A 24252-nucleotide genomic window follows, 5' to 3' on the forward strand; every position below is an offset into this window, starting at 1 on the left:
TTCTGTCTGAAAATCATCAAGTCTGTTCTTAAAGTCTTGGAGCTTATCTCTGTCTGCAGTTCTGAGACTTTATCTTCCTGATGTTTGTAAGCTTCTTGCCTTCTGCCAGTGCCATTTCCAGTTCATTAATTTTTATTTTCAATTTCTGTAGCAATAGCTCAGCTGTCTTCAACTTTTTGCACAGCTTCCCGTTCTTCACAGCTAAAAATGGATCACCACCATTTTTGTTGAATGAATCTTGTTTAAGAGCTTCAACCTGTAAGAGCTATTCCTCATTCTTTTTCTTCTCATTAGCCATTTCATCACAAGAATTCCTGATGTATTGTACATATCCAGTCCGCATTGACTCAGCAAATTTAGCTTCAGCTGCAAGTGTTTTCCATTGAAGTCAACATTTCTTCAATTGTCTTCAAAATAATTGTGCAGGAATCATCAGAAATTCTTTCCACAATATCCTTTTGGGGTTTTGCCTTGGAAAGTTGTGAACCAGGGTCAATGCCCCTGCCTGAACACTCAACACGTCACCTATTCACACCACAGCTCGCACACGTTTCCTATGGGTGCTGCAAACTGCAGATTTCATCACAAGACCAAACGTTTCAGACCCATGATTGCCCACTGATTTCCAATATCCACTGTGGAGGAGGTCCCTCCAATTTGGGCAGATAATGGAGGCCTCACAATATTTGAAACGATCAGGCACGTTACCAGAAGTTGTTAAGGTTGTAAAATCCTTTTTGCAACCAACTTGAAGTCAACAGAACTAAATATGACGTGGAGTGTACAACAGGTGACTGCACGGTGCCGCCAAAGCAATACCTGTGCTTAATCTCACCGCCCTCTTTCCTCCTCTCCCTTTTCCTATCCCCAGGATTTGGTTCAGAACATTTTTTATCAGTGTCAGCCTGAACTTGAATCAGCTCACTCAGTCAGATCATCACTTGATTTTGAAGTGGATAGAAAGGTAGGGATTGTAAGCTAAACTCCTGCTCCATATTTGAAGAGGTAGTTACTTCATGTGTGGTGATCTATTCCTCAGTTGTAGAGAAGAACCAGAACTAACAAAGGAACAGTAAATCAAAGCACTGGCTTAGCATCAACAATTCTCAGTCAATGAGTTGAGGTGCTAGTTCTCAAGAACCATCATCTTCAGGCATGCTATTTTTCATCCGATGCTTAGGTTGTCAGCTCTTCTTGACCTTTCAGGCCTCTTCCACATGCTCCAAATGTTTTGCTTTGAGTCTAACTGGGAACTTATTACTGAAAATCTACATGGCCATATCTTAATCTGCAGGAACGAAGAGAGGTAGAGGCCACATGAACAGAAATTATAATCGTGTTTGCCTTCCTGTTACTGCTTTTATCTTTTCACTGTCCCAATTTCCTTACACGTCTTAATGGGCTCCATCCTGCGCTCAAATTCACCTTTGAAATGGAGCAGTCTAATGAGCTCCCTTTCCTTGACATACTACTTGAGAAATCTGCTAAGCGGTTCTCTACCACAGTCTACCACAAACCTACCTTCACTGGTCAATATACGCGTTGGGATTCTTACATTTCCACACGCTATAAGATTGGTCTTATCAGCAATCATGTAAATAGGGCCCGAGTCATTTGCTCACCATGCAAGCTTGATGCTGAAATAGGGTGAATCAAAGGCACCCTGCATGACAATGGCTACCCTGGTCAGATCATTTCTTGCTGTATATCACACAAATCTATGAACGGGCCTAACCTGTAATTTCCAGCCCCGAAAAGTACCCAGTCTACCTCAAATTACCCTGCCCAAACATTTGAGCAACAGGTGAAGCTAGCTGTTTCACGCTGCTACGATGCAGTAGCAGCACATATGGTGTTCGCCACTAACAGGATGCTGTAGTCAAGCCAAAAAGACGTTCTGCCTATCACACAAATGAGTAATGTGATATATGAATTTCAATGCCAGTGTGATGCTAGGTATATAGGCCGTACGTCCCAAAGACCGGCGGATCGTATCAAACAGCATGTCCCTTCCGCTGTTCACAACAGGCAAGGTACAGGATGTACCCAACCAACCCATGCTTGCAAAACTCAAAACATAGTGTCCAACATTACAGGTGATTCCATGATTGGACAACATTTGCTAAATAATCCTCAGTGTGCTAAGAATTACGCTGACAACCAATTTATGATTGTCAGTAGGGCTCTCAGTGTGGCACATTTGCGTGTACTGGAAGCTACATATATTACTACACAGGGCCCTGTTCTTTGCAGACAGAAAGAACATGTACACACATTGCACCTGTTTCAACTGAACGAAATAAGTGACAGCCATTCACTGGTTCATTCCTCAGGGCAATGCCTTGACCTATCAGAGTCAAGCTGCCAGGTTTATATTTCAAACAAGCTCAGCAGTTAACTGTCAGGTCACCATAAACTGGTGCATTCTCCATGGCAATGCCTCTACCAATCAGAGTTCACTTGCCAACCAATCAGTACTCTCTTCTCATGCATTATATGCTGTTGTTTTCCCTTACATTGGTTATTCTAGCAGATTGTCCTGATGAGTGCAAGACGAAAAGCTTCAACAACATGTCTCTATTTTCGGCAGTTCTCAAGTTCTGAACTACCAAATGACTATGTGTCCTAAACCAGTTAGGTCTTCATAATCTATGGAGTCAGAAGGCCCTCGGCCTCACCTGAGGAATATAGTGGCTTTGGCAAAAGTCTGTAGCAGAGCTCCAAGAATGATTTCTGGCATAAAGAGCCTCAGCTATACAGATAGGCTTCAGCAGCTGGGTCTATTTACTTTAGAGCAGTGTAGACTTAGATGCAACCTGATCTGTAAAATAATGAAAGGGCCGGATAGTGTAGCCACTGATAAATTATTCCAGTTTAACAGATTGGGGAAGGACCTGGGGACGTGAGTTTGAACCATGTAAGAGTAGGAATAGACTGAATGTTGGGCAGTTCTCCTCTCTCCCAGAGAGTAGCGAGCCTCTGGAATATATTGCCATTTGGTGTAGTGGGTGCTAAATCTCTGCCTTCAAGAGGGGGCTGGACTGGTTCTCGACTGGAGCAGAGATCGTATCATATAAAAGGTTCGTATTTTTATAGATGACAATTAGTCCGTGAGATTTCCTGGGCTGATTGATATCGCCTGAGGGGATCGGAAAGGAATTTTACCAAATGGTTTTTTGCTTATTGGCTCTGAGCTTTTCTCAAATTTTTGTACCTCTCCCAAGAGGTTACATGGCTGTGGGGGGTGTTGGGGGGGATTGGGGGTCGTGGGGAAGGGGAGGGTAGGGAGTGTTGAGTCCTGATGTTCCAGTCATCATGGCTTGTGGGGTATACTTGATAAACCAGCTGATCTGTCCCTGCCCATGAATTTTGTGCGTCTGTGTGCGGATGTCAGTAACAACATGACAGAGCTGGATTGTAACCTGACCCACTAACAAAATGCTAAGTTGTTCCATTGCTCAAAACAAAAATTTCTCGGAAAAGGAGCAGCTTTGTCCAATGCTTTGGAGATTTACCTGTACAACTTGGCATTTCAGTGCAAATATTTGCTACGGTTCTCAACAGGTGTCCATCACTCAGGTCACTCAAGTATGTCATGTTAACTTGCCACCCAGTATGAGCCAGATTTTTCAGGAAAAAAAATTCAGCCATTCTTCTCTAAAAACAAAAAGTAATTTCTTATTAGTTTTGATCTGGAATGCACTGCTTGGAAGGGTGGTGGAAACATATTCAATAGTAAATTTCCAGAGGGAATTCAGTTGAAAAGGAAAATATTTACAAGGCTATGGAGAAAGGGCAATGGGGAAGTGGGACTAATTAGACAGCTCTTTCAACAAGCTGGCACAGGGCAATGGGCAGAATGGCCTCTCTCTGCGCTATAGTATTTTATGATTATAGTTGCCACCAGGCAATACCAGTGTTACTATCCTGAACAAAAAGAGCAGCAAATCAATGTTGTTTATTTTCATTCGTTGATGGGATGTAGGTGTTTCTTGTATTTCCCATCCCTAATGGCCCTTGAGAAGGTGGTGGTGGGCCGCCTTCTTAAACCACTGCAGTCCATCTGGTGCGGGTACTCCCAGAGTGCTGTTGGGAAGGGAATTCCAGGATTTTGATCCAGCGACAGCGGAGGAACAGCGATATAGTTCCAAGTCAGGATGTTGTGTGGTTTGAAGGGGAACTTGGTGTTCCCATGCACCTGCTGCCCTTGTCCTTCTAGGTGGTAGAGATCATGGGTTTGGAACACGCTTGACAAGTTACTGCAGTGCATCTAGTAGATTGTACACACTGTAGCAATGGTCCGCAGCTGGTGGAGGGAGTGAATGCTGAAGCTGATGGATGGGGTGCCAATCAAGCGGGCTGCTTTGTCCTGGATGGTGTTGAGCTTCTTGGGTGTTGTTGGAGCTGCACCCATCCAGGCAAGTGGAGAGTATTCCATCACACTCCTGACTTGTGCCTTGTAGATTATGGACAGGCTTTGGGGAGTCAGGAGGTGAGTGACTCGCCGCAGAATTCCCAGCCTCTGACCCAGTAAAAATGCACGGGACTGTAGTCCGCTAGTTATGCTGGGATTCCACCTGCTGCGGGCTCCGCTGCTGACCCCAGAAGAATTTCTGGAGTGAAGGGAAGACTGGCCATTTGTTCTAATGGCAAGTGTCCAAGCCTCAATTATAGACATACATTGGAACCTGTCTAGACTGAAATATGTGGCACTCTGCGCCTGTTCTGAACAGAGTTTTTCACCAACCACACCCCCCACCACCCTACCTGAGTCCAAACTACAATCCAGACTGCCACACATCTTCCCTGTGGGGGGGGGGACTGGCTATCAAACCCGCCCATCTCTCGAGAAAACAGAAGGCTGAGGGATTCGATAGTTTTTTTGTAATTCTTTCATTGGACATGGGCATCACTGGAAAGGCCAGCATTTGTTGCCCATCCCTCATTGCCCTTGACAACTGAGCGGCTTGCTAGGCCATTTCAGAGGACAGTTAAGATTCAACCACATCGCTGTGGGTCTGGAGTCACAAACCAGGTAAGGACAGCAGATTTCATTCCCTAAGGACCTTAATGAACTAGATGGGTTTTTCCAACAATTGTTAGTTTCATGGCATCACCACTGCAACTCGCTTTCAATTAATTAATTGAATTTAAATTCCACTGGCTGTTAACGGTGAGATTTGAACCCATGTCCTCAGGGCATTAGCCTGGGCCTCTGAATCACTAGCTCAGTGACATTCCCACTATGTCACTGCCTCCCCATATAGATGTAGAAAAGACAGTTTCACTTGAGGGGGAGACCAAAACTAGGTGACATAAAAATGTCACTAATAAGTTCAATGGGGAATTCAGAAGAAACTACTCGGAGAGTGGTTAGAATTTGGAACTTGTTACCACAAAGAGAAGTTGAGGTGAATGGTGTAGATTTAAGGGGAAGGTAGATACACATGAGGGAGAAAGGAATAAAATGATATGCTAATAGGGTTGGATGAAGAGGGGTGGGAGGAGGCTCGTGTGGAGCATGAACACCAACATGGACCAATCAGCATGTTTCTGTACTGTAAATCCTACGTAATTCTCTTCAATGAACACCAGTGTCAGTACTTACCAGTATTAAGAACTCAGAAGCTGGCTTTGTCCATTGGGTGTTGTTTCTGAGTGCTCTTTGGGACAAGGGTAGATTACGTAGAAGTGCCACATGAAGGCAATACATTCTGCATATGTCTGCTGCCCCTTGAATTGCCAATTCGTCAGGTTCATCCTATTTTAAACACACGTGAAAAACAAAACTTTGGGTTAAATGTGAACCTTGCCCTTTAGGTGAAATGCTTTCAATGTAAGTATGTTTCTCCGCCCATACAAAACAATGAAAGACGTGCAATATATGTCCTTGCTCAGCTGACGCCTTTCCATTTCTGGAGGTAAGCAGCCTCACAGGGAGTCCTCCCATCACAACATTATGTTCCCCACCCCCCCAACCCTGGGTACAAAAGACCAATTTGAATGACACATTAATGAAGTCATTTATGAGGGGCATTGATAGGTTAGATAGGAAGAAACTTTTTCCCTTGGTGGAGGGGTCAATAACTAGGGGGTACAGATTCAAGGTAAGGGGCAGGAGGTTTAGATGGGATTTGAGGAAAAACTTTTTCACCCAGAGGATGGTTGGAATCTGGAACGCACTGCCTGAAGAGGTGGTTGAGGCAGGAACCCTCACAACATTTGAGAAGTATTTAGATGACCACTTGAAATGCCATAGCATACAAGGCTACGGGCCAAGTGCTGGAAAATGGGAATAGAATAGTTAGGTGCTTGATGGCCAGCACAGACACGATGGGCCGAAGGGCCTTTTTCTGTGCTGTACAACTCGATGACTCTATTTAATGTGAAGATCAATGGGAGACGCTCTGGCTGGGAGCAATAGAATTCAGAAGAGACACCTTTTTTGTTTAATTTGGGATGTGGGTGTCACTGCAAAAGCCAACATTTATTGCCCATCCCTAGATACCCTTGAGAAGGTGGTGATGGTTGGGTTTCTTCTTAGGAATATCAGACCATTTAGTTCACCTTCTACCATTCTGTGTGGCACAATGATGATGGTGTTGTTGTCTAATTATAACAATCAATCTCTTATCAATTAGTCCAGGGGTGATGTCAGGAAGCAGTTCATCACACAAAGTGGAATAGAAATCTTCCTCTCTCTCCTCCCAAAAAGCTAATGTGGTTGAGGTGGTGGGGTGAGCTAGAGGAAATAATGTAGGAAAGTTGGAGTGAGAATTTTTTTTTTATTCATTCGTGAGATGCGGGTGTCGCTGGCTAGGCCAGCATTTATTGCCCATCCCTAATTGCCCTTGAGATGTGGAGGCATTTGATCATGAGGACCCCAGGGTTAATGGACTGGGGCGGGGGAGGGGGGGATGGGGAGGGAGAGATGGAGCTTGACGAGGAGAAGCACATTGGGTCTGGCAGCTCTTATGTGACAGAGGATTTAATGAAAGGAATATGGAGCAAAGGTAAGTAAATGGAATTGAGGTGCTCCAGGCTATGATCTAATTAAATAGCAGAACAGGCTTGAGGGGCTGAATGGCCTTCTCCTATTCCTCATATTTCGACATTCCTAATTGGAAGTTTGCGAAAGAGAGTGTGAGGATAAGACAATCCACACGATTCTTGCCACTAATCTCCTATTCTGTGATAGAATGTTGGATCTACCTGGACCTGGACCTTCAGTTAAGCCCATAGCCTAGCTACTTACAGTATAAAGTACAGTTTGCTCTTCTGAAGTGTGACTATTTTTGATAGTACTAGTCAGCTTCTGCTAGTGTCCTGGTTTGGCAGGTATAATGTAAAGTATTCAGAAATAAAAAAAAACATAAGGGCCTGGAGTTTCTGTATGATTTCAGCATAATCAGGGCCGAATTGAATGAAATAACGCTGACATTTGTGGAATTTTAAGTGTAAGTGAGTTATGCTTATCACTACCATCATCCCGAGTATCCATGATCCTTTGAGCTGGTTGAAAAGTCCATTCAACTAAAGCAGCCCATACCCACAAAACAGGCCACGCGCCACCCCAGTCAGAATGTGGAGTCGCTGCCGATTGTGCCCATTCAGGTGGCGTTCGTCGCCTTGAGCCCAAAACCCTGGTTGCCTGGGCACTCCTGGTCACATGAGTCCAGTGTTAATCACCTGACCTGCAGCGACCAGCAGTCAACTGAATCCAGAAACTGAAGCCGCGGCAACCGGAGCCAAATCGTATCGGGGAGGTCACAGGATTGTAGAATGGTTACAGCACAGAAGGAGGCCATTCAGCCTGCCATGTCAGTGCCAGCTCTCTGCAAGATCAACTCACCTGGGGGAATGAGGTGAAGAAAACGATGCCTGGATCGGAGAAATAAAGAAATACTGAAGGAAAACATTTATAGAGCTTTGGTGGTGGCAAGGGGGAGCGAAAGCAAGCGGAATGAAATTAATGGGACAGAATCTTTCAAGGGGCCAGCACAGGCACAATAGGCCAAATGGCCTCCTCCTGTGCTGTATCATTCTGTGATTTACATCCTGTGACCCAGATCTGTTTCTCCCGCTGCTGTGGCAGTTACTTCCAATTCAGTCAATTGATCTTCCCTTGGTACACAATACCTGTGACCAGCAGTCAAATAAAGCCGCACAAGTGTGTTCTGCTCTGCTGCAGCAATTACTTAGTTGAAGACACACAATGACCAGCAGTCAAGTGAAGCCAATTAAACAGTAAAAGCAGTAAACCAATCAGTTGATCGGCCCTGCTTAAAAGATTGAAGAATGGTTCATTTCCTCGCGATCCCACCCTTCTTTGTGATGCTGGAACATGCTGATCCAGCCACAAAACGATTATGATGTTCGGCTGCACTGATAGCTGGAGATTTTACAGTCGGGCTTATGCTAATGCACTTTGCACAGAAGTTTCAGTGTAACTTCAACTTGGCAAAACCGACGCAATGTATTCTCGGCGGAGATTGCCAATTACACCCCCCTCGCGGAAGCTGCATGCCCAGGGTCGCACATTTTAGCCACAGATAGTTAAGGGGAGAGTTACCTTTTTGTTTTCTGTCATTCCTGCCCTTTGTAATGTTGTCATCTTGGAAGCGTAAATCTTAACAGCCACTGAGCAGGACACAACACAAACAATCCTGCTGATGTCTGATCCCTGGGGCCACAACTGCTTCAGTTTAGAGTAGCTGTGATGAATCTGAAACAGTAGAACATTGTCATTGCTCTGTCTCATGTCTGTGGAAGAAATTCTGTCACACTGTTTAATTAATACACCAGGGAAACAGGGCATTTGCCTCATTACGTCTGCTTTTCTCTGCATGAGCTGTCTAGTCTAATCACATTCTCCTGCATATGCCCCACACTCTTTTTGGGCAGTGACTGAATTTGGTGTCAGCTGACGCTCAGTGCCTACCACTCTTAAATCTGAGTCAGAATGTTGTGGGTTCAAGTCCCATTCCAGGAGCTTAATTAAGAATTTAGACTGATGGTACAGTACTGAGGGAGTGTTGAAAATCCTGTCTTTTGGATGTGACCTTAAACCAAGGCCCTGCCTGCCCTCTCATGGTTATAAAAGATCCCAGGAGTTCTCCCCAGTGCCCTGCTCAATATTTATCGCTCAAGTAACATCATTAAGAGTGATTATCTGGTCTTTAGCACATTGCTGTTTGTGTGAGCTTGTTTTGCACAAATTAGCTGCCAGGTTTCCTGCATGACAACAGTGACTACACTTCAAAAATGTATTCCATTGGCTGTAAAGCACTTTAGGGCAGCATGCAGCACAGAATGAGGCCAGTCAGCCCATCGTGCTTGTGCTGGCTCTTTGAAAGAGCAATCTAATTAGTCCCACTTCCCTGCTCTTTCCCCATATCCCTGTCAATTTTAACCCATCAAGTATTTATCCAGTTTCCTTTTGAATGTTCCTATTGAATCTGCTTCCATATCCCTTTCAGGCGGTGTGTTCCAGATCACAACAACTCACTGCAACTCACTCTCCTCCCTTCTGGTTTTTTAAATCTGTGTCCTCTTGTTACTGACCCTCTTCTCACTGATGCAACAAACTTTGGTGAGGTGAGCAGGAGGGTTCACCGGTCGGTTAGACCTTGATGTAACTGTCAGGATCATTTCCCAGAGGGAGTTCTGACTTATCTTTCCCAACCTTCCATTTCATTTCTTTAGTGATTACCTTTACAGTGGTTTTCTAATGTGATGATTTCACTGACAAGCGGAGACAACCTTTCCCGCCATCATAACCTTTCTACTCTTGAAATCCTTGATCAGGACACTTCCACCTTCTCAGATCCAGTGAACACAACCTGGATATTCTCAAGTCTCTGTTTATAACAGCAGTCCTTAATGCCCCTTTCCATTGCTTTCAAATCTGCACCGCTTGCATTGTAGAACATCTTCCCATGCTCTGCAAGAAGGAGCAGAAGATGTTGACTGGAACAGTAAGGAGAGTTTAACAGGCCTGTGGTGAGAGGAAGACAGGTTTTGAAAAGTTCTAGAGTAAGGGAGAGTTAAATCAAGGCAGCAGACAGTCAGCAGAGTTCTAAACAGTATGAGTGCACTGACTGAAAGGGCAGCCTGCAATGGTGATATAGAAGGAGCCGAGAACAAGCAGTAAACCAGGGTCTGAAGAGCAGAGGATGTGTGCCAGAGAAGAGTATGTGGTTCAGAGCAAAGAATGTGGGTCAGAGAGGAGGATGTGGGTCGGGGACGATGATTGGAGGTAAAGACTTGAATTTTCTTCATTATCAACCCCCAATTTGGGTAAAATAGCATCAATGACACTGGGGAAATACAGGGTCAATCGATGCTTATTTATGCATCCCTGCCTCAAACATATTCTGAGGTCTGAAGCACATTTGTGATGTTTAGCTGGCACCTTGGCCTGTCCCTTTAAGTCCACCAGGCAAGTTATCCCTCTAAGAGCATGGGGATAATAGGTAGATCTGAAGTCAACTGGAGACAAACTGATAACTTGTTGTTCAATGGTTTATTAGACTGGCAGCTGCTGTGGGGTGGGGAAGTGAGAAAATAAAACAGCAGGAAATGACTAGCTTTCTTTCTATTTTTGTTTAGAACTGTTCAGTTATGATTTGTCAATGTTTTATATAAAGAATGACGGATATAATAGATGGAAGATTTTTATATAGATTGAGGGATCATGTGTAATATGGCGGTAATTTTCCTGGGCTAATAATCCAGAGAACATGAATTCAAATCCCACCATGATAATTTGTGAAGTTGGATTAGATTTTTAAAAATCTGGAAACAAAACGCTGGCATCAATAAAATTAGCCACAAGGCTCTTGGATTGTTGTAAAAACCCAACTGCTTCACCAATGTCCTTCAGAGAAGGAAATCTGCTGTCCTTGCCTGGTCTGGTCTCGATGTGACTCCAGACCCACAGCACCATGCCTGACTCTTGAAGTGGCCCAGCAAACCACTCAGTTGTGGCATACTGACAGTGGTTCAACAAGAATGCTCAACACCACCTTCTCAGGGCAACTAAGGATGGGCAATAAATGCCAGCCTCGTCAGTGATACCCACATCACAAGACCGAATTAAGAGCAATAGAACAATGGAAAGAGAGATAATTAAATAAATATAGATCGATGGACAGAAAAGTATATATAAAGGAAGACTTGCATTTGTATCCTGCCTCTTAGGATCTCAGGACCTTCCCAAGCGCTTGACAGCCAATTTAGAGAGATATTATGAAGAAATAGATCGGGCTGGATGAAGATGAATGCGTGGAGACTCGAGTGGAGCATAAGCACAGCACAGACAAGTTGGGCCGAAGGGCTTCTTTATGTGCTGTAAAATTCTATGCAAGCAATATTTTCAGGCACTGTTAAAAAAAAAAATCTCATTTTCACGTTTCATTCAAAATTGACTTTCGCAGCGACATGAAATGCGATCCTACCTCACACTGTATTGTCTTCATCCCATCTTTGTCATCTGGCGTAATAAACACTGGATCATAAAACGTGGATGCAAGTTGCACCAGGTGTTTCTGGACACTTTTTAAATCTGCCTCGCACTGCATTGTTAGGGTGGAAAGCAGAAAACTCAGTTCAGCATGAAAGTTACAAGATAAAGAACACATTCACTTTAAGCGTACGTAGTTAATGAAGTGACAGCAACACGGGAACATTGGAAGAGGAGCAGACCATTCAATCCCTTGAGCTTGTTCCACCATTCAATTAGATCAAAGATGATCTATATCTTAACCCAATCTACCTGCCTTGGTTCTGTAACTCTTAATGCCCTTGCCTAACAGAAAACACTGCCGCTGAGTTTCACTGGCCAATATTTATCTCACAACTGTCACCATCGATAACAGTTTGGGGTAGAAATTGGTTATAGCCCGTTTTCAGTGGGAACAGAATTTTCGAGAACAGAACTATTAGGGACATTTAAAGTGGACTAATCAATTAAGTATAGCCTACTGACAAAATAACCTCGGAGCTGCAGAGACAGCTTATCAGAAATGACTTCATAACTTCAGGGCTGCAGAGGCAACTTATCAGCAGAAACAGACTAACAAGCAGAAACTAACAGGAATCTCACCATTGGCCTTGCAGCTGGTACAGCGCAATAGCAGAAAGAGATATTATGCTTCAACAACACTCTTCTTATCTCATCACCCAGACATGACACATTCATAAGGAACAGTCAGTCTGAGAAACATACTGACCAGGCAAACCCACGCCCCTTGTCCGAGGGTGGCTCAGCCTAACAGTCCGAAGAGATAGGGGAATGAGTAACTGCTTGAGGAGAAGGTGACAAGGCAGTACCCCAATCAGGCCCCGACACCAAGAAACTGCAGAAGTTTGTAGACCAATTGTAGGTGCAAAGAGTAGGTGTTACTGATTTGTATGAATAACTATAATAAGGCTTGATTTGGCGCGAAGAGTTAGTTCGGGGGGGGTTGCGGTTAGTTCAGGGGTTAGTTTAGTGTGTGTGTTGCTATTAGTTTCAGTGTTAGTTCAGTGTATGTGTTGCTTTTAGTTTTAGTTCAGTTCATTGTGAAGTTTTCTGAAGAGGTAACAATTAAGTACTGCAATAAAGTTTCTTAAAGCTACAGTCGGACTTCGTCTCTCTTTGTGCAACTAATGGGATCCAACAGGATACATAACCTAATACCCACACAGCCCAATCAGGAGGCATGAGGCTCACATGGAATTAGGCCTCAGGGCTGTTTTCAATAATTTATACAAGGTTTCAGTGCCTGTCACAGCTCCAGAGGCAGCTCACCCATTACCATCGCATCAATTTGGAGTTACAATCAGTAAGTCCCAGGAAGGGGGTGGGAGGGGCTGCTAATTCTGAAGTTACATGACAGCATTAGTTCATTCACACCAAATGTACTTGTCACTCTTTAAAAAGAAAACAGCATGTGTTTGAAATGGATTTTTCAGATAGCAAGAACTATGATTTTTACACCTGAAATTGCAATAAAATGGAGTTTTACTGAATCAGATATTTAGATAATAGGTACAACAACTTGCATTTCTATAGCGCCTTTAACATAGTAAAACATCCTAAAGTGAGTTTCCAGGCAAAGTATGACACCGAGCCACATAGGAGATATTAGTGTTGATGACCCAAAGCTTAGCCAAGAGGTAGGTTTTAAGGAGCATCTAAAAGCAGGAAAGAGAGGTGGAGAGGTTTAAGATGGGAATTCCAGAGCTTAGAGCCAAACAAGCTGAAGGCACGGCCATCAATGATGGGACGATTAAAATCAAGGATGCTCAAGAGGCCAGAATTAGATGAGTGCAGATATCTCGGAGGGTTGTGGGACTGTAGGAGATTACAGAAATAGGTAAGGGTAAGGCAATTTGAAAACAAGGATGAGAATTTTAAAACATAAATAGATAACAGATCGATAGACCGATAATGGATGGTTCAACAGACAGATAAATATTTGGCAAATAGGTAGACAATCAGATGTACACCTCATAATATAGATAAATAACTAAGTACATAATTAAATCAAACCATAGATAGACAGAAAGAAAAGTGAAAATATTACAGAACAATTGCATTTTTACCTCCTTAAATCTTGAAATAATAGTTGATTTGCTGCACACGTGATACCCATATACTCGGAGAATGTCCTGGCTCATTCCGGATGACAGGACGATGTTTATTCCATTCCCTAGTGTATGAAGCATCAAAATGTGGAACAGTCCAGTGGCAGGATGCCCACTCCTATTTCTTGGAAAAGCTTTGTCGGCGATCAACACAAAATAGGGGTGGTTCTCATCGATGAATGTCTTCCATCTTTCATCAAAGCAGTTGGAGAACTCTGTGTGGACTGGGACCTTCGTGTTTTGCTGAAGGTGGAGAATCAGTGCAGTCCGTATTGAGAGGTAATCGCAGCTTTCGTTCCATATACATTCAGCGTCCTAAAATAGAAAACATGGGCAAAAGAAGCTTAATTAAAGAGTATGTTCGATTGCAGGCTTTCTGTGGATCCTCTCTCAGCCACTATACTGCACAGGACTGCCCTCGCCCAATTATAAAGGAAATCGGTGAATAATGGAGACTCGTCAAATCTTGGATACACAGGCATGGATTTTGAGGAGCCCCCGGCGTCAGGATCCATGGCAGGCAGCGGTCTGAAGATGGCCCTGGATGAGGCCCACCATGGACCTCAACACCGGCAGGGCACGGCCCAAACCTCCCGGCGGTGGTGAAGCATTGTGGTGGCCTCCCCACTGCTGGGCAACAGGACCTGAATTAGCATATGCAAATGAATAAAATTAAAAAATTAACATGCACTTACCTGGATCTTATGGGCCTGCCGTGATCTTCATAGTGGCAGGTGGCACTCCCAAGCCTTTGGATCCCCATTTGGGGAAATGAGCCACAACACTGGTGAGGAGGGAGGAGGAGGTGGGTTTATAAGTGCGGGGCTGAGGATGGCGTCAAATTGACATCATAGGTGTAGGGGATGATGGGAAGGGTTATAGTTTAAACTTTGTGCAGTTTGTGGGGGGGTCGGGGAAGGCCAGATGGTAAAGGTAAGTGTTTTTTTGGGGGGAGGGGAAGGGCAGATAATTCATTTCATTGTCATTAGGGGGGGGGGTGGGAGAGGGGAAAAATAAATATATTCATTTAATTTTATGCTGTGTATTTTTAAATATTTTTTTAAAAGCCTGTAGGGATGACAGCCCTTTAAAAATGGCACAGGCAGCTGACGCCGTTGTCGGGGACGGACAGCCCACCCCCTCCACGAGATCGGGGGGGTGGTTTGGTGGGGAGGGGGCGTCCCAACCCGGCTATTTAAATGAGCTGCCGCGCCTGATATCGCGGCGGCTCTTTGGCATGCGGCCTGCATGGGTGAGCCGCCATTTTTGAAGCTCGCCGCATCCAGCCCACATTGTGGTAAATCTCCAGCATGAGTATCATACAAAGAACAAAAGAACCGTACTCTTATTTTGCCATCTTGCACAAAACATTGCCGTGTGAAATATCAGGTGGAAAATTGGAGTAAGGACAATAAAGATTCATAGAAACACGAGGATTGAGCCCCTCGGGCTTGCTCCATCTTTCATTTAGATCATGACTGATCTGCAACTCAACTCTGTTTACCTGCCTTTACTCCATATCCCGTGATACCCTTACAGAATTGCAGATATAGAGAATTGTTACAGCATTAAAGGAGGCCAATCGGCCCATCGTGTCTGCACCGGCTGTCCAAGAGAGCAATTCACCTAGTGCCATTCCCCTGCCTTCTCTCCATAACCTTGCGTATTCTTCCTTTTCAGACAACTGTCTAATTCCCTTCTGAATTCCTCTGTTGAACCTGCCTCCACCACACTCTCAGGCAGTGCATTCCAGACTTTAACCACTTGCTGCATAAAAAATAGTTTTCCTCATGTAGCTTTTGCTTCTTCTGCCAATTACTTTACATCTGTGCCCTCTTGTTCTCAATCTTTTCATGAATGGGAATAGTTTCTCTCTATCTACTCTGTCCAGACCCCTCTTGACTTTGAATACCTCTATCAAATCACCTCAAGCCTGTGATACTGTAAGCTTTATTAACTGCTCTCTCAACCTGTCCTGCCACCTTCAATGACTTATACACCTATACACCCAGGTCCCTATGCTCCTGCACCCCCTTTAGAACTGTACCCTTTATTCTATATTGTCTCTCCATGTTCTTCCTACCAAAATGAATCACTTCACATTTCTCTGCATTGAACTTCATCTGCCACCTGTCTGCCCATTCCACCAACTTGTCTATCTCCTTTTGACGTTCTACACTATCCTCCTCACAGTTCACAATGCTTCCAAGTTTCGTATCATCCACAAATTTTGAAGTTGTGTCCTGTGCACCAAGGCCCATTAATGCATATCAAGAAGAACAAGGGCTCCCTAACATAAAAATTATCAATCTCAGTCTTCAAAGCTTCAATTGTCACCCAGCAGTCACACCTTTTGGGGGAGAAACGTCCAGGTTTCCACTGCTCTTTGTGTGAAAAAGGGCTTCTTAATTTCCCTCCTAAAACTCCAGTTCTAATTTTAGGATTATGCCCCTTGTTCGTGATTCCCCACCAGAGGAAACAGTTTGTCTACATCTACTGTATCAAACCCTTTTAACATGCTCAACACCTCAATAAGGTCACCTCCTCAATCTTCTAAATCCAAGGGAATAGATGCCACAACCTGCTCTCATACCCTCCTAGCCCTGGCATCTTGCTAGGTGAATCCATGCTGCACCCCTTCAGTGCCTAATAAATCCTTTCTGAGGTGAGGTGGCCAGAACTTTCATAAGTTTGAATACTTGACAGAGAAAATGTTATAGGTCTTTGAGAAGAGACTAAGCAGAGTGGGACTAGTTGGATAACTCTTTCAAACAGCCAGCACAGGTACACTGGGTCAAATGGCCTTTTTTTGTGTTCTATGCTTCGAAGTGCATTTTCTTTGCACAGTTCCCAGAACTACCCTTATATATAAAACTTTTAAAGAGATGGAAGCTTAGATTTCATTCTTACCTTAAAGAATGTAATGACATACTTTGCCTTTTTTTGGGTCAAGTCGAACAAAAAACTTTCCACCAGATAAAAAAAGTGCAAGTTCTGTCTGGGGCTGAGAGTCGCCTCGTGAATGCATGCCATCATTAAAGAGTCACCATCAATAACAAAGAACTCAGACTCCACAAAGTCATGGAGTAAGCTCACCTTCCTGTTGAGCAAAAAAGCACAACATGAAACCAATTGTGCGTCAGCTGAAAAATATGGATTGAAAATGATCTGCACCATTTCTATAAACGGCCATAACTCTTCCTCACATTGCCTCAGTGGTAAAATTATAACATCATGCAGTACACAGAAGGAGGCCATTCAGTCCATCAAGCCTGAAGGAGTTACCCACACTCCCCACACATCTTCCTCTTCTTGTTTTCCCGGTAATTTTACTCTACGACCATTTCCCTTTAAAGAGGCTTTGGCCCAATATGAATTGTCGCAAATTATTAATGTGTAGGATTTATTTTATTTTATAAAAAACACGTCAAAGCCATCAAACAGAAACCTTGCCACTTAAAGGATCACAAGATAATTACAGATGAGGAAGGCCATTCGGTCCATCATAGGTTATCCAACTAGAAAGACTATAACGTTCCCACATTCCAGCATTCGAATGGTTCTCAAATGATTTTCACTACTGTATGGTGTTGATTGGGTGTATTCCTGGAGGTTTCACTACAGGATGTCCCATAGTTACCCTTCTAACTTTTTCCTATTCTCTGTGGCCTGCTCATTTGAATGCGTGGTACCTTTCAATTATTCTGCACGGGTGGTACTTGAAAAGAGGACAACTTCTGAGCAGCCTGCGTGGTAGATTCCAGGTTTCTGTATGTAGGCAGCTTACAGGGAACATTGCCTCCGATCTCCAGTTGTCTCATCCCAACAAACAGCCTTCATCCCATCTCTCATTGCCAGTAGTTTTCCAGGTAAGAAGCAAAAGTGTTCAAGTAAAATGAAGAGAACCCATGCTTTTAATTGGTTTGCTCGCGGCAGTGCCCTGAAGATTAATGTTTAATTCCTGGAGACTCCAGGGCAATCTGAGAGGGTTGGCAACCCGACTACTGTATCTGGGACTCCATTTTAAATGTCGATCATTCTTGGTGAAAGGAAGAGCTTCCTAATGTCAGTCATAATTTTGTTTTTCTAGCTTAAGCCTGAAACCCTTTGTTCTACAATTTAATTTAAGCTAGTTTTCTGGGTTTACATGTTGTATGCAGTTTACAATCTTATACATTGCTATAAGATCGCCTCTGAGAGCTTTCTCTTCTTGTCTGAAAAGGACAAGTTTCTTCAATCTTTCCTCATAACTTAGATCCCTTAGAATAGGGGATCTAACCCCATGGCTTTTCTCTGATCTGCCTCCAGTAGTTGAACATCTTTCTTGTATCTTGGTGACCGGAACTGGACTCAGTATTCAAGGTACAATGTAACCAAGCCTTGGACTGTTTGATCATGGCTTCTTCTAACTCATGTTTGTATGTATTGGCTGCATAGTTCAGTATTCTAATGGTATTGTTGATCACTGATCTTCCTGGGTTGGACTTTATGATTCCTAAATCTTTTTTTAGTTTTATCCATAGCTATTTCAGCATCATTCCTGGTTTTTGTCCTTTGCTCTTTATTTTTGTTGTGTTTTCCATTTGCTTATGTTAAACTTCATTGATTATCATTTAGTTGACTGAAGTATTTCTTCATCTTATTCTGTAATTGCTAACCTGTCTGCCCCAACATCACTGACTCACTCAGATTGGTATCATTTAATAATGTGATCAATTTGCATTGGGTTCCTGAATCCAAAGGATTAGCTACACAACCTCACACTGCCATTAACACCCACACAATCTCACACTACTATAAAGTACCATTAATACACAGACTGTCTGACCTCCCACTACAATAAAAACAATTAAACCTTTAGCATAACGCTTCAAGAAAAAAGTGTGATTAGTCTGTGGGTGCAAACAATAAATACTTACTGGCCTCGTGCAAAGATGTGGGCCAAGTAGCCTGATAACCAATGCAAAGTCTTCTTTGAACCCTTTTCTTCTGAAAAACAATTTTAGAACTATGATGGTAATCTTCAATGACAATTTTCATCTGTATAGTGTCTTTAAGTGTCCCAAGGCGCTTTACAAGAGCATCATAAAACAAAGTATGACACCGAGCAACATAAGAAGATATGGGTCAGATGACCAAAAACTTGGTCAAAGAGTTAGGTTTTAAGGAGTGCCGTAAAGGAGGAAAGCGAGGTGGAGAAACGGAGAGGTGTAGGGAGGGTATTCCAGACTCGAGGCCTAGACAACTGAAGGAATGGCCAGTAATGGTGGAACAATTAAAATCAGGGATGCACAAGAGGCCAGAATTAGAGGAGCACAGATATCTTGGAGGGTTGTGGGGCTGGAGGAGATCACAGAGATAGGGAGGGGCGAGGCCATGGAGGGATTTGAAAACAAAGATGCGAATGTTAAAATCTAGAAATTGGTTGACTGGGAGCTAACGTAGGTCAGCGAGCACAAGAGTGATAGGTGAATGGGACTTGGTGTGAGTTAAGACAAGGACAGCAGAGTTCTGGCTATTGTACTAAAGAAATCCGAGACAGAAGCAACATAACTCCACATATGATGGCTGAAACACTTAGAGAGAGGTACAAAGGTTTCAGGTGCTGCACTTCCCCGATTTCCACCACCAAACATCCCTGATTTCCACTGCTGAACTTCCCTGATTTCCATTGCTGAACATTCCTTATTCAAACAAAATTTGACACTGAGGCGCATGAGGAGATATTAGGTCAGATGACCAAAAGCTTGGTAAAAGAGGTAGGTTTTAAGGAGCGTCCTTAAAGGAGGAAAGTGAGGTAGAGAGTTGGGGAGGTGTAGGGAGGGTATGCCAGAGCTTGGGGCCTAGGCAGCTGAAGGGCCGGACACCAGTGGTGGAGCGATTAAAACCAGGGATGCTCTAGCTGCCAGAGTTGTAAGAAGGCAGATTTTTGGTAGGGCTGTAGGAGGTTACAGGGATAGGGAGGGGTGAAGCTGTGGAGGGATTTGTAAACAAGGATGTGAATTTTACAATTGAGGTATTGCTTAACCGGGAGCCAGTATAAGTCAGCGAGCACAGGGGTGATGAGTTAATAGGAAACAGAAAAGTGGAGCAACGAGTCTGCGAAGAAAGATGAACAAGGAAGCCAAAGTATTGAGCAAAAAAGGTAAAGAAAGCTCGCGTTTAAATAGTATGTTTCTCATCCTCAAAGTGTTCTGAAACTCTTTACAGTCAATGAATTACCCCTGAACTGTAGTCACTGTTTTGTAGAACTGCGTGCAGTCAACCGCTAGAGAGGATAGGTGTGTTCTTACTTATAATTTACTGTACAAATCATTAATTCAGAAGCATTAAATGTCAAATACCAGAGATTTATGAAATATACAGTGATTAAACATACACTTAAAAGACAGTATTTAAAATGAAACCTTGTGGGTCTAGTCAGAGGACACAAATGCATCACACTGCTGATTTCAGTCTCTTCAACATTTATGAATCATTTGTTCAGCTCCAGCACCTACTTCTTATGGCTTTTTATTGCCGCTTCTAAGTGACAATCAAATCATTTCAGCTTTACAAAGTACAACTCCATGTGACTAAAATTGAAGCCCCCAGGATTAAAGAGGCAGTGTCAACATGGATATGAAGTTAGCTAAGAGGCAGTAAGCAGAGAGTAGTGGTGAGCCAAAACAGAAAATGCTGTAAATACTCAGCAGGTCAGGCAGCATCTGTGAAGAAAGAAACAAAGTTAACGTCTCAGGTCTGAGACCTTTCATCAGGACTGGCAAAAGTTAGAAATATAATAGGTAAGTGAAAGGGGGTAGGGGAAGAAGAACAAAAGGGAAGGTTTGTGATATGGTGGAGGGCAGGTGAGTTTAAATGACAAAAGGTTTCATGGTGCAAAGCCAAAGGGAGTGCTAATGGGGACAAGTAAAGAAACAAAAGCTGTGTCGAGATGAGGTGCAGGATAGCAGCCATCTGAACACAAAGTGAAGGGAATAATAAAGATAAAAGCAATGGGGGGGTGGGCAGTGGTGAGCAGTTGTTTTTCAGAGTGGAGGGAAGTATACAGTGGTGTTCCCCAGGTGTCGGAATTAGGACCACTGCTCTTTTTGATCTATGTTAATGACCAAGACTTGAGTATACAGGGCATTATTTCAAACTTTGCAGTTGTCAAGAAACTCTGAAATGTAGTAAACAGTGAGGAGGATAGTAACAAGCTTCGGGATAATGCAGACAGAATGATAAAATGGACATACACATGGCAGGTGCAATTTAATGCAGATGTGTAAATGATGCGTTTTGGGTAGGAAGAATGAGGAGAAGCAATATAAACTAAGTGGTATAATTTTAAAGGGAGTGCGGAAACAGTGAGAGGTGTAAGCACACAAATCTTAGAAGGTGGCAGAACAAGTTGAGAAGGTTGTAAAAAAATGCATATGGGATCCTTGGCTTTATAATTAGAGGAATAGAGTACATGAGCAAGGAAGTTGTGTTAAACCTTTATAAAATACTGATTTGCCTTCAGCTGGAGTATTTTGTCCAATTCTGGGCACCACACTTTAGAACGGATGTCAAGGCCTTGGAGAAGGTGCAGAGAAGATTTTCTAGAATGGTACCAAGGATGGGGGGGGGGGCTTCAGTTACATGGAGAGACTGGAGAAGCTGTGGTTCACAGAATTGCAGAATGGTTACAGTGCGGAAGGAGGCCATTTGGCCCATCATGTCTGCACCAGCTCTGTGAGCAATTCACTTAGTGCCATTCCCCCACCTTCTCCCCATAATCCTGCACATTTTTTCCTTTTCAGGTAACAATCTAATTCCCTTTTTAAGGCCTTGATTGAACTTACCTCCACTGCACTCTCTGGCAGTGCATTCCAGACCTTAACCATTCTCTGTGTGAAAATGTTTTTCCTCATGTCACGATTGCTTCTTTTGCCAATTACCTTAAATTTGTTCCATCTCGTTCTCGATCCTTTCATGAATGGGAACAGTTTCTCTCTATCTACTCTGTCTAGATCCCTCATGATTTTGAATACGTCGATCAAATCTCCCCTCAGCCTTCTCCTCTCCAAGGAAAACAGTCCCAGCTTCTCCAATATACCTTCATAACAAAAGTTCCCCATCCCTGGAACCATTCTCGTGAATCTTTTCTGTCCTCTCTTCAATGCCCTCACATCTTTCCTAAACTGCAGTGCCCAGAACTGGACGCAACATTCCAGCTGAGGCCGAACTAGTGTCTTATACAAGTTCAACATAACTTGCTTGCTCTTGTACTCTATGCTCCTATTAATAAAGCCCAGGATACTGTATGCTTTACTAACTGCTCTCTCAACCTGTCCGGCCACCTTCAATGACTTATGCACACATGCACCCAGGTCCATCTGCTCCTGCACTCCCTTTAGAATTGTACCCTTTAATTTATATTGTCTCTCCATGTTCTTCCAACCAAAATGAATCATTTCACATTTCTCTGTATTGAACTTCATCTACCACTTGTCTGCCCATTTCACCAACTTAGCTATGTCCTTTTGAAGTTCCACACTATCCTCTTCACAGCTCACAATACTTCCAAGTTTCACATCATCCACAAATTTTGAAATTGTTCTCTGTACACCAAGGTCTAAGTCATTAATATATATTAGGAAGAATAAGGGTCCCAACGCTGACCCCTGGGGAACTCCACTACAAACGTTCCTCCAGCCCAAAAAATATCCATTAATCACTACTCTTTGTTTCCTGTCCCTCAGCCAATTTCGTATCCATGTTGTCCTGCTTAGAGCAGAGAAGGTTAAGGGAAGATTTAATGGAGGTGTTCAAAACCATGAAAGGGTGGTGGAAACAGATTTAATAGTAACTTTCAACAAGGAATTGGATAAGTTCTTGAAGTGGAAAAATTTACAGGGCAGGGTAAAGGGAAAGGGAGTGACACTAATTGCACAGCTCTTTCAAAGAACCAGCACAGCCAAGATGGACTGAATGGCCTCTTTCTGCGCTTTAGCATTCTATGATTCTATAAATTAACAGGCAAAAGCTACTTGCTACAATATAAAGAGAGATCAATAGCAGTATAACATGAGCAGACTTCAGAACAGCTGTTTAACCCATTAATGTGAACGTGCACCACTTTGATGAGATCACTGTATGGCAATGTAGATGAGGAGAAGGAGAAAAACAAGGATAGGTCTTTGGGGGACATTCCAGAGGTCATAGTGTAGGGAAGGGAATGGAAGCCATTATTGGAAATGTGTTTTTGAATCTGGAAAGATAGAATTTGAACCACAACAGGGGTTTTCCCATGTAGCTGGGTGAGGTGACTGATAAGAAATTGTCAGGAACCATATGAAAACAGAGTATGGTAGCATGATGGATAGTTCTCTGGAGGCATGAGCTCAAAACCACCATGGCAGCTTCAGAATTTAAATTCAATTAATTATATAAACCTGGAATAAAAAGCTAGTGTCAGTAATGATGACCATGAAACTACTGGATTGTCGTAAAAATCCATCTGGTACACTAATGCCCTTTTATGAAGGAAATCTGCTGTACATTCCCGGTCTGTCCTACATGTGACTCCAGACCAACAGCAATGTGGTTGACTCTTAACTGCCCTCTGAATTGGCCTAGCCACTCAGTTGTATTCGAGAAGGTGGCTCAACACCATCTTCTCGAGGTCAAATAGTGACAGGCCACAAATGCTGGCCTTGCCAGTGACATCCTCATCCTGTGAACCAATATAAAAAAAAATAGGTTTTAAAGAGCAGCTTAAGAGAAAGAGAGGCAAGAGGTTTAGGGAGGAAATTCAAGGGCTTAGGACATGGGCAACTGAAGGCACAGTCACCCATGGGGGAGTGATTAAAATTGAGGCCAATTGGAGGAGTGTGGATATCTTGGAGGTTTGTAGGGCCAGAGGAGATTACAGAGATAGGGAGGGATGAGGCAATGGAGGGACTTGAACACAAAGATAAGAATTTTAAAATTGAGCCGTCACTTAGCAAGATTGAGGCAAATGTTCAGGCCATCCCAAGTCACCTACTCTGAAAATACCTACATTGACCTCTTGACATCGAATGTACAGCACAGAAATAGGCCATTTGGCTCATCGGGTCCATTCCAGTGTTTTATGCTCCACACAAGCCTCCTCCCACCCCTCTTCATCTCACCCTAACCTTCTCTGTCTTTCTCCCTCACGTGTTTATCTGGCTTCCCATTCAATTCATCTATTCTATTCACCTCAATCACTTGCAGACAGAGGTTGGTCAAACGGGGAAAACCTAATGGTCTAATAACTTTATTAAACATTTCTCAATATGCAGGGCACTGGCACATGGTAAAATTAAGAATCTGCAATATAAGCACATCTCCGTCCTCAGTGACTGTCTCCGGCTCCGACTTCTTCCACGTGGATTCCAACTGCAGTTTCACCCATCGTGTTTTGAAACCACCCAGGATCACAGGTATCTCCGAGAAATACAACGTTCCTCGGACTGCTACTCTCGCCGCATCCTGAGATCCACACTCAGTGCTATGCGCCGCCACATGCACACACTGGACCTCTCTCTCCAGCAGCACCGCTTCATCTTATCTCAAAGCTGTTCTACTCTGCAGTTTCATCTCATCTTACGTCTCATCCGACGCATT

At 43.4% G+C, this 24252-nt stretch overlaps 1 protein-coding gene across 4 annotated transcripts in view; it reads right to left on the reverse strand.

The window, feature by feature from the left end:
• LOC137368934 (probable ATP-dependent RNA helicase DDX60) overlaps positions 1-24252 on the reverse strand; it is a 141319-nt gene that overhangs the window by 110788 nt on the left and 6279 nt on the right. For 2 of the 4 annotated variants that reach the window (XM_068029260.1, XM_068029258.1), the window contains exons 2-8: positions 18552-18621; positions 16543-16732; positions 13591-13947; positions 11460-11576; positions 8573-8725; positions 5609-5761; positions 3516-3657 (exon numbers count right to left, since the gene is read on the reverse strand). In XM_068029260.1, the coding sequence (XP_067885361.1) occupies positions 3516-3657; positions 5609-5761; positions 8573-8725; positions 11460-11576; positions 13591-13947; positions 16543-16732; positions 18552-18621 (1182 nt within the window). Of the gene's footprint in view, positions 1-3515; positions 3658-5608; positions 5762-8572; positions 8726-11459; positions 11577-11780; positions 11977-13590; positions 13948-16542; positions 16733-18551; positions 18622-24252 lie in introns of those variants that run through there. The other 2 variants (XM_068029259.1, XM_068029262.1) reach the window with 2 other exon arrangements.

Source organism: Heterodontus francisci, chromosome 4, assembly GCF_036365525.1.
Source record: "Heterodontus francisci isolate sHetFra1 chromosome 4, sHetFra1.hap1, whole genome shotgun sequence".
NCBI lineage: Eukaryota > Metazoa > Chordata > Chondrichthyes > Heterodontiformes > Heterodontidae > Heterodontus > Heterodontus francisci.